Below are 12,016 nucleotides of genomic sequence, written 5' to 3' on the forward strand. Positions count from 1 at the left end.
TTTATGATGGAATGTCTGGGTCACTTACGGAGCGAAATAGTATTCTACCTTCGGAGGTTCGTAAACGGAGTTGTCATCAACATTTGCCACGCTAGTAGCTTCACGCGCCAACCGTAAAAAAAAAACAAACCAGGCGAGCTTTAAAATTCTTTGACGTGCTTATCAGATAAGATAGGAATCTCATTTCAGAACACAGAAATGAAAAACCAACCAACCAGGATGACATGATTCAGATTCTGGATTCAAGTAAGAAAAACTGTTAAAGCCAACTTTGGCTGCCTTTTTTCAATCAAAAACAGGTACGCATACAGTTAAATAATTACATATAAATAATTATTAACATGAAAATCTAAAATGACAATAATTTCAGAGGACCGAATGTTCCACGAGTGTACGAGGAGAAGATGAGTAAAATAAGAACGATCTTTTTGTGTTAATAGCCATCATATTCATTTTTCGGAGTTAAATAGACTCAATTGAAAACGAATTAGCTCAATTAGTTATCATACATGCTATAATATTGAAATGGCATTTAAGTAACCTATTTGATAACGAACAATTCCTGTATGAGTACATGAACTTAATACCAATTATATTGAGAGGATTTTGAACAACGTCAACATCATACATGGTATTTTATTAGTGCAAAATACAAATTAAATAAAAGTAGTCATCCACACGCCCCCAGAGAAAAGTATGAAGCAATGTTGCGGTTTGTGGAATTGCGACGCTGGCAAACAAGTCAAGGCTCCCCGCTGAGCTCTAAGGTTTCCGCCACGAATGTCAGCTCGTCCCGCGGCGAAAGAATAAGAGTGAGGTCCAGGACAATTTCCTCCGGTCAAGACGACGCGGGGCGCAATGCGTGGCTTCGCGGAATTGAAGTGCGCACATAGCACATGCAGCGAGCACGATCGACTCCTGGTGATTATGCAACACTGCAGCGACTTACTTTCGATGTAGGTTGCCTAACATCCAAGGAGTACGCGCCAAGAGGCCGCGACAGTGAAACTTGAAACTCAATCGTCACCGCTGCTCGCTCTAACTTTCCATCATTGATGGGAGAAATTGCTGGCCTTCTCGCTGCGGTTTAGAGAATTGAATCTAAAAAAGTTTCAATGTCTCGTTTATATATTTTCTCCTACATTAAAAATTTTATACCCTTATAACTATTATCTTAGCCTTTTTCTTCCTTCTAATATACATTAATAAAAATCTAAAACAAATCGAAGGGAGTATTACATGTCCGTCTCAAATACATAAAAAATAAGATCACTCTAATGCTTACTCGGTAAGCGTTTTGAATTTGTATGTACACAGTCGATAAACCAGAATCTTAATCGGTATGTGAATGCACGACGCACGCACACTCGTTTAAATGTTTCGTGGCAATTACATCAAAACATAAAGAAATGAATTCATAAGAGTTTGCACGTCACAATTGACGGAAAACAGAGATACAACGACAATTCTTCATTCGAATTGGTAATTGAGGCTAAGCATAATATAGGTTAATATTCAAATACTACGTCAACCACGTCAAAAAAACGATTTTGAAGAACTTAATCTCTTGAGTCCAAGGGACCACAGTAAAAGCGAGGCACTAATAATAAATAATTAATTAACGTAGAGCTCGTTTTGAAATGGGGTCCAATAAAGCTATCACTTACCTCTAACCACTTATTAAATGAGAGCATGAAATTTTGTTATGTTACCGTCAAATGCAACGGAGCTCGTTGTTACTGAAACAATTGACGCATCAGCGCACTGCTGCTTCATACTTTCATACAGTTAAATAGGCACGATTTAGTCCGTCACTTGCACCCAATCCGTTGATAAGAAAATATCGAGTATGTGTCCCAACCAATTATTCATGAAATTCAACGCGAAGTATTCGCTCCTGGGGCAATAGCGACAACACACGGGTACTTGTTATATGAAGAAAAATCGTCCCACAGCAAATGAATGTTTATTGTTAGTTATCTAACGTCTCTCCATTATAATCAACCACATTTTCAAAAGGATTTGATGGCACAGAAGAAGATAATATTCCAAAATTCATCTGGATGAGAATTGGATGACTCGGAGGGAATACTAGCTTTATATCAAAAAACAAAGGAAGGCTGCTGAGGGCAGACAACTTTTCAACAAGTTCATAAAAACTTCATAAATATATCATTGAAATATATAAAAAAATTTATCAATTAAAAAAAATATTTTTTCATAGTTATTTTAAAACTCTGATTGTATTATTGAGGAATACAGCTTTTTTTTGGGCGTATGATCGGTAAATAAAACTAAATTTTCCTCTCCAGTCGAGCGAACCCATCTCAAATGGTAGATCCCTCTTGCAATAATGAGTATACTTGAAGCAGAAAAAGTAAAATAGATATCAAGCCTAAAGCATCCACACGATGAAGCTAAGCAAATTACAAAAATCGCTTTCTATCGTTATTAACTGAGTATCTGAAACGAGCGATTCATCAGTCAAAGTAAAAATAAAAGACTTTCCGGGTTGAGTCGAGTCAATACCAAAATCTACATTCTATTCGGATATAAAGAAAACACCTAAAAGATAAAATAAGAGCTAATAACCGAAAGTATCATCGCAGAACCATAGCACTTCTTTTGGCATGATAAAGTGACGTCTATCCAGGATATCCAAGCCAAGAAGATTTGGCAGAGTATCATGAATATTGCTAGAGAGAGCATTTATCATCTAAGAAAGAAATAGAATAGTAGAAAAGGGCGACAGGCACTTGACGTGACGCCACTTATTCTAGGATCAATGAAAACATATCTCAAGATGGAACGCGGATTTACTGATGCCATGGAAATGTCTGTCGCTACTCTTAGAAATGTATCCTCGATAATTATATGATTATTTATATTAAACAGTAAAAATATTCGTTCCATAATCGTTCTTCAAGGCTTTTTAGCCATGTTCTTCTCAGCAAAAATAAATAATAGCAATTTCCCAAAAAATAAAATTTTACCATTTTCGAAAGTTATGCGGTAATAATCGATGCGGTAATAATCGGGGGTTTTCTATTTTTGAAAACGATACTATCACCCAAAGGAATCTTAAAGATACACACTTATGAAGTATTTCATTTTGATTCCAGAAACTGCCATTGTGTTGATGGTATAAGTCAGGAGGAGGTAAAGTAAAGATCACGGCTTTCGTCATAATAACACCATCATCGCTGATGTCATAATGATCTACCGCTTCTACCAGGACAGGCCGTCTTGAGTCATCGCAATGAACCATGAAATGACGCCATGACTGACGGAGGGCGGTTTTTTTTTCAGCAGGCGAATTTGTATGTTCTATCTTAATCAGTAAACCCAACGAGGACGGAAAGTAAATAATACCTAAAAGGACGGGCATGGGTCATTTTGACTTCTAGCTTCATGTTCCATTCTGTTATCAAAATCTCCAATTACCTGGCATATTTTCGTGATGCATAGTGAATTAAACCATGGCAATAGAAAAAAACTAACTATCAATCTGTAATAGTTAAAATTTTATTGAACCGAAGAAATTAGACAAGTATTGTTACTTATGCAACCCACAAATAGATGCCAGCTCATACATAGAAGAATAAAACTGAAATGGAATTAAAATGTTTCTAATATCGATCTTTATGTATTCTAAATTTTTATTTGATCCGTAAATAAATACCCTGGGTGTGCAAGAGAAGATAATAATGAGAAAATCTTACCTAAATGTTCTCCTTGATACAACATCCATTTGAAATTTTCGTACGAGGAAGTACGACAATGTCGTACTTCCTCGTTTTTGATCATTATGACATTTTCTTTCTGTATTAGCAGTGTATGTATAAAAAAGTCACGAAATTTCTGAGGCATTAAATAGAAAATGAATGGTTACATGTGATTTTGAACATGATACACGGGTCGAAATGATCAATGCCGTCCTCCTAGTTTTATACCAATGGAAAATAAAAATCGAGAAAAAAACCGTATGCTCCAGTACCCAACGATGACGGGAAGATAATAATTCTTCGTTAAAACTTTCGCGGGTGCTCGTCATGTTGAATTAAAACTTTTGGGCTATGTCGCCGCGTCAGATTTTGGGTGGCCCCAACGTTTCCCGACCGATGCTGGTCGCTTTCTCAAGGGAATCTGATTCAGATTCCCTTGAGAAAGCGACCAGCATCGGTCGGGAAACGTTGGGGCCACCCAAAATCTGACGCGGCGACATAGCCCAAAAGTTTTAATTCAACACGGGAAGATAATAGTACGACGGTTATCCTTTGATCATGGGAAATAACGAATTTAATGTAACGCAGCCAAAGTGGTTCCATGGCTCAATTACTGAAAATAAACAGTGTAAAATCTATCTTGGAGAGCTATTTTCAACACTCACGAAAACGAACCTATTTTATCTATAACGTGATAAATCCCATTGGGAAAAACACACCCCTATCATCTACCATGCGCTATTTAGCTAACCAAACAACCGTCGCAACCGGTAGTAGAGCTTTCAGAAGCAGGTTCAGACGTAAATCATGAGGAATATAAGGAGGGGTTGAGTATCATGTCTTATCTTTTAATTTCCTCTCTCCCTTCATTACGAGAAAAATCTGCCGAGGAATGCTATAAGCAGTTAACAGGTCGTGCTATGTTTAAGAATTAGAGCATCATTTATTTTCCCGAAAATTGGGGTTCGTTTCTTCCTGTTCCGAAATAAGCGAAAAGCTTTCATCCATCCAACACTTCCTTCAGGTCAGAGTTTCCTGTCTTGAAGGGGGAAAGGTCATACTCCCTATTACAACCCTAAGCATCATTAAGCAGAAAAATGACGAATTGTAGATATTAGGAGGGATATTTTTGCCAGTGAGAGATAAAAGCGTGGTATATTTACTACAATTTAACTCATAAACGATGAAATCAGCTATCCAAGGTAAATTCACTTTCAACAATTGAGTCTTAGAAGTGTATGTCCTAAAGGCAATTATAACAGGAAATAGTCTCCAAAACAGGGTTTTCGGTTGGCTGGGCAACCATTATCGGGGAGGAGTATGTGTGTTAACCTGTCCAAGGACGGAGTAAGACTGTAATTCCTATTTTAATTGGCTTAGGAGATAAACTTCTAAATTTCATTTCAGCCAATTAGCAGCACCACCAAATTTCATTTAATAATTGGGTCTTTTAACTACTTAACGGCCAGTTGAGTAATAGGAAATTATGTCGGCCACATCCGATTTATTTACCACATATATCTTCCATCAAAAGTAGAAAGAGAGTACAGCTACTACGCTACACTTCTACATTTTCCACTGCGGAGGAGGTTCGGTCGTCTTCCTCTCAGGCGATATAGGGGAGAGTGGAGCGGCGCGGAAGGACAATGGTTGGGTGTGTGAGGGGATGGCGCTACCGAAAGACGTCATCGCGAGGAGTTTGATGCAGCGGGGGTGGGGGAGGAGATGGCAGAGGGGGCGGTGATACGAGAGAGCAGCATTGGCATCGCTCCAGGGAATTTCGGGGCTTGCCACGAGGTGCGTGGGAGGAACCGCATGGCGCTGCTAACGGGGGCGGGAGAGGACTTTGTGAGGGTAACGAGGGGGTGGGGAGGAGAGATGATAGGAGAGAGACGTGGGAGTGGAGATGTGACTCTTTAAGGGGTTGGATATTGATTACGTGATGGGAAAGAAGAATGGAAGAGAAAGCGGACAACGAGGTGGACGGAAGGCCACGGAGATGGCCACCTAGTTCAAAATTTGCAATTGAAAACCCTTTTGACAGTTGGAAATCCTAAATTGAAAGTAATGAGTAATTAACATTCGTTGTGAATTTCCAATTGAAAAAATAAAGTTCTCCTGAAGGATTCATGTCCTGGGACCTGCTAGTTACTCTAAGCCTGCAATGATCAATGATAAGTCCCCATTGTGGTGGATGTATTTATCATTAATATTGGGATAACTGGGGGTAACTCACTTGAATTTGAATTTAACCTACGATGGGCTTTTTTCCTTTCAACGAATTTTATTTTATACAATGGTGTCTTTCTCTATTTGGAATTTCAATTGGGAATCATCACTGGGAACTGGACCATAAACTCAGCGTGCCCATACTCTCATGCATACCCGGATGAAGTCGCATTAAAATCATCAATCCTTCCACTCACCTTATCATAGACGCGACATATTTTACATCATCACGAGCAGGCGTCATCTATCCGATAGGATTTCCACACATGCGCTAGTTTTACCACTCCCTAACGAGGTTTTCCTTGAACATCTTTGAGCAGTAGAATGGGTATAGAAATATACAGTAATCCAGGAAATAGGTGGAGAAACACACGATAGTGATGATGTTGACGCAATATCGAGAAACGGCTGGGAACAAAGGAAATAAAGATGCACAGACAAAAATATACCAGCCATAGGATACACGTGTATTTGGAAGTTTATGAACCATTGAGTGTATGAAAATAACTAAACGCAAACACACAGGAAATAAGAGTGAGACACAAAAAAAAGTTAACAGCATTAACAGGAAAATATTTTGCAAAATTTGGGAAAGTATGCACATATGTGAGGTACAGTGAGAAGAAAACTAAGCCTTCTTAATGAATTAAAAATTCAAAGGGCAAAGTAAGGGTGAAAAGCTAAAACAATGGACGTGGAAGGTTCAAATTGGATGACGAGAAAGACAATTACTAGTAAAGTGGATAAAAATACCCGAGGATGGAAGATAAAAGGTTCAGCTTTGAAAACAGGGGAGAAGACGGCAACGTGAAGAAGACTTAGGGCCCCCGCGCACTGGCAACTTTTTCAAAGCAACTATTTAGTTGCTTTGTGGAAGTTCAAATGAAACACACGGCATTGACTGTGGCCCCGCGCACGGGTGACTTTTTAGTTGCCGCAACTAAATAATTGCGTCCGGACCTATTCTGAGGGTGATTAAATTGCTGCCGGCAGGAATAGATCGCGTGGATGTTTACCCAACCCCGCGCACTGTCAACTTTTCAGTTGCTTGACGGCACTTGTTCGAAGCGCATCTTAGGAAGTGTTTTCCAGGACGCGATTTGCAAAGGTCTCATAGTTTTTAAGTTTTGTGATTATATACGGTAATTTTAATTACTGAACATGCTCTGCATTTTATTTGGAAGCCTTACATTTACAACTTCACTTACTTCCATTATGTAAAAATACACAACAGCCTCAGAATAATTTTACTCACATATTTACACCTTCCCTTCATTTAACACCTTTCATTAAATTTTCTTCATCTTGATTTTCTTTATTTTCTTGAGATTCTTCGTATTTCTTTTCTTCACTTTCCTATTCTTCTCCTTTCTACTTGTCCAACTACAACTGTTTCACAGCACATTACATGGTGGACCACGGATCTCTATTGTAGAGACTATATAATGCTGAGCCTTGGAATTTCTCGCATTCCATCTACGTTTCTGATCTTGATTCATTTCTTTTTCTTCGTTCAAGTCGACATCTTCAATTATTTCAATCATCTCTGTTGCTCGAAATAGGATTTCTATTTAAAAAACCACATTGGGTAGGTTGATTTGTCCTTCCGCTACGGTATATGCGTTACACCTTCACTCGACGCCATCATTTCTTTAATTTTTTCCTTCCGTTCTTTCTTCCCATTTCTCAATTTTACTGCAAATTTTGCTCCGGCCTCATTCCTTTTGGGATTATTTGCGGTACTTTAATTTATTGAACAAGCCCTGGATTGAATTTGGAAGCCATAAATTCACAACCAACGGTCATATACCCTTACGGAAAGATTCGGCAATCCATGTTAAAATTCTCGAGACTTAAGTTCGACTGAGGCGGCGCTAATGGTTCGAATTTGGAGCTAATCTGCACAGGTGTGGGTTACTCCATAGAACCACTTTTTTTTCGTAATTTTTCGTTTAAAATTTAATGCTGAAATATAATCCTAACGTTCTTCTTTATTTTCTGGTTCAGGCTCTTTTCAGGTTCTTATAAATTTCACATTTTTTTACACTAGTGAGCATTATAAAATGAAAGTTGTTTGAACGAAGCAAATTACAATTAATAAAAGGCGGATATCATGTAAAATTGATTCCAATTTATCATGGATTTAATAGAGGAATCGCACTTACATGTCAAAGATAAGTAAGTGATTCTGAACAGAGTATTACCAAAAACAAGAAAACACTCTGTATCCCCAAAGATTCCACAGTATTGCAATCGTGATTGCTGTACTGCAGACAATGACGTAACTAGGAATATGCTTTGGGGGTGGGGGGAGGATGAGATGGCATGGGGTGGGAAAATTTTTGAAAAATGACATGCCTCGATATACATTTTACATAATATGGTATTTCCTGGAGTATAGGTCATTATGACCTACACTCCAGGAAATACCATATTATATATTAAATAAGGTCAAGAAAAGAAGAAAAATATAATAATAATAATTATACATTTTACATAATTTTGGCGCTAAAAATTTAAATTTAAGCAGACAAAGTTATTATATTTCAATACTAGGTAATTTTTTAAATATATTTTTTTTCCTCTGATAGTTTGGGGGGGATCTATCCCCTCACCCCCCATATTTACACCACTGACTGCAGCCCAATCCTTCCAAGCTCGCGTCATATTTTATTTTCTTGAGTTTCCTCCTCATGTGTTTCTCGATCCATAATAGTCTCTTTTCAATAGTTAAGCCTCCTTTCCATGTATAAGTGTATGGATGTATCTCTTCCCTGATATCTGGTCCCATATTAAATAGCCACTCCACCATTTTTACAGCTTCTCTGGTGCCCGATTTTTGATTAAAGCCATTGAAGTTCATTCCTGGTATCTATATAAACCAGATTTATTTAATTTGATTAAGATAGCTATTATATTTAGGTGATTGAATTTGTGATCATTTTTAAGTAACTTGATAATGAATTGGAATTAAAGGCAACAAAATTTTAGATTAAACGAAAGTTCTATGAACTTCTACCAATTTTACATGCAGTATAGTTTATCTATATTACTCTAAAAAGAAGATAGTCCACAAGGACAAATACTGTACCCAAAACATTTTGTTCCTTTGCTTATTTTTTCGCTATCTCAAAATGAGCGCAACAACACAACTTGCTTCCGCGAGATCCATTGTAAACTGAGCTGAGGGGCAACTATTTAATCGCCAGTGCGCGGTAGCGAGCAACTCTTGGGTGAGTAAATTGTTTGGTTGACGGTGATTAAAGTTGCCAGTGCGCGGGGGCCCTTAAAGCTATGCGGGGAAGAGAAAAGACAATGGTCCATTGTTTACGATAGAGACACAATCACTTGGGGGACAAATGAAAGACATAAAGGTAATTTTATGGACAGACGGGGAAGGAGAATGAAGATAATAGGCTTTATTGACGTTATTAAGAGAGGTAAGGAGTATGATTTACCGGTCGCAGGATAGACTAACTGGTAGTCAGAAAATGACGAGGAAAATCGAGAACATAAGAAGAAATCTGAGAGACAGGAGATAAAATAATACGATGCGATCGTGAGAAATGACGAACCATAACTGTTGAAATTTTTGAGTAAATCATAAATAAAACGCTAGGATGCTGAGGAAATGTATTACGATACCTCCACTGTACAAACGCTCAGCAATCGCCCACCGAATCAAATTCGCTCATCTAGTAGCCCAACAATACGATTCCGCACAGCTGGCAGTAGCCGGAGCATAAACGCTCACCTCCGAAGCTAGAAGAATTTGAGGTGAGCGTTAATGCTCCGGCTACTGCCAGCTGAGCGGATTCGTATTGCTGGGCTACTAGAGGAGCGAATTAGATTCGGTGGGCGATTTGCAGAGCGTTTGTGCACTATGCACTATTTGCAGAGCGTTTGTGGTATCGATTAGTATTATATGAGTATTGCAAATGTGGTCTACGTGCCGGGGTGAAATGAACTTTTAATAACCACAAAGATAATTTCAACGGATGAGTAGAAATAAGAGTTAACACGAAAGAATAACTGCACGTCCCTTTCCATTTATCGATACTAATTGACCAAAAAAAAATAAAATCTCTCATTAATAAATATTTTATTTCATCAATTACTACTCTTTTAACAAGAATAGTGTCTCAATCTTGGGAACAAATTAAAGTTCACGTAGAGGTAATCTATGGATTTCTTAGTAACGAAATGACTATGTAGGTATACTTTGACCAAGTAAAAAATACTTCATGTCAATAATGCAGACCTAGAGGAAGAATATGGACCCGGTGTGACGATGTGTTAGTGCAATCCTAATTCTGTCTTATTGACGAGTGCAATATGCGCAAATACGCAGAGCATAAGAAAAATAAGTTATATCAAGCTTAAAAACCCAGGTGGAGAAGTAATCGAATAACCTGGGGAATATTTTTAGATATGCCAGATGGAGCTTTCCTCTTTGGAACTTTTCTCAACACATTCCCTCCACTAACCTTCCCTTGTCACTTCCCGTACCTATTTTCCTTCACTAGAAATGGAGATATAAAACCAATAGCGTGGCCCAGAGGTCTGATATGAAGGAGTGAGAGAATTGAATAGGAGGAGAACCGTCTCTGATAGCGGCCACACCCAACGCCGGAGGAGGAAGGACAGAGTCCGGAGTCCTACTTCTCGGTCGGCATGACATCTGCACTGCACACGGAACGGCAGCGCTGCCAAATTACACGGAGCGAGGAAAAAAAAGAGGATCGCGCCAGCATAATCTCTGCGGTATTATCCAAGTTCCGGAGCCAGAGGGCTGATTGGAGGAAAGTAATGGAAAGGGGGTAATGCACAGTTCGAGTGAAAGGAAAAAGGGAAAAAGTTTACGAGGGAACATAAAAAAATCTCAGGAGGAGATATTAGGGAGGGTAATTGGAAAACTGAAAGGAACACCGGACCAAAGAGAATAACGGCCAAGACTAAAAGAACATCTTCGATTATTGATGAAAAAGGCATATGACAAATAAAAATTTGAATAAAACGACGGAACGGAACCGAAACAGCAGATGAGAGTTGTTTTCGTCTACACCGTAATCTGTCGACCCTTCATTTAGCACGAACATGATATTCGGCAAGCTTTACTAAACAAGCAATAAACAATTAGAATATTTTTACTACAAAATATTTTTGCATGAATAAATAAAAATATATCAACTAATATACATAGGTAATACCAATGTCTCCCTCGATAACATCTATAGTTTAAATCACTTTATAACGTGCTTCTACTTACTAAACAAAGGAATCAGGAATTAATTAGCGATAACCTTAACAAAGCAACTCACAAGAGCTTTGGAAATGTAAAAATTCAACACGGGAAAATCATGGATTAATGTCAAGGCAAATGATTTTTGCCCAATGGGATTTTCGCACTTGGTGCACAGATAGCATTCGTGAGGAGCGGATAGTGACATCGAATCTCGAAGCAATAATGTAGAGGGGAATGTAAATGGTAGTAATAGTAATCGATTAAAGAGTACCTATTACCTTTGGCATGCGAAAAATTTAGGGCATATCTTCGGCACTCACCTTAAGTCCACACCTTTCTGCAAGCTTGCCGAAGTTATCCTCGCTCTCCTTATGATGAGTCTTGTCGAGGAAGAAGATTCCAGTAGCATAGCGGCCGAAGGGAGGGAGCTCCAAATTCTGAGTTTCTCTGCAAGCAAAAATTCATCTGTCACAGCCTTATCTTGAGAGCGCAACCTTAGCCTAAATTGCCGAAATCTATCTTCTAACTCTACATATGGAATGAAAATATACAATCTTAAATAAAATTAACAATGGAGAAATAGAGAGATATATAAAAAGTCGATACCTCCACTGCATAAACGCTCAACAATCGCCCACCGAATCAAATCCGCTCATCTAGTACTACTAGGGCCACTAGATGAGCGGATTTGATTCGGTGGGCGATTGTTGAGCGTTTATGCAGTGAAGGTATCGAAGTTACATAGAAGAAAGCCAATATTATTCCAAATTACTACTGGCATAAGTGTCTATTTCAAGGCGTTTCGTTACAAGCGATG

The 12,016-nt window shown here is 38.4% G+C and overlaps 1 protein-coding gene across 2 annotated transcripts in view; it reads right to left on the minus strand.

The window, feature by feature from the left end:
* LOC124160182 (glutamate synthase [NADH]) overlaps positions 1-12,016 on the minus strand; it is a 156,625-nt gene that overhangs the window by 79,053 nt on the left and 65,556 nt on the right. For both annotated transcript variants that reach the window (XM_046535951.1, XM_046535950.1), the window contains exon 4: positions 11,520-11,646. In XM_046535951.1, the coding sequence (XP_046391907.1) occupies positions 11,520-11,646 (127 nt within the window). The remainder of the gene's footprint in view (positions 1-11,519; positions 11,647-12,016) is intronic.

The sequence above is a fragment of the Ischnura elegans genome, chromosome 6 (genome assembly GCF_921293095.1).
Source record: "Ischnura elegans chromosome 6, ioIscEleg1.1, whole genome shotgun sequence".
In the NCBI taxonomy this organism is placed as follows: domain Eukaryota; kingdom Metazoa; phylum Arthropoda; class Insecta; order Odonata; family Coenagrionidae; genus Ischnura; species Ischnura elegans.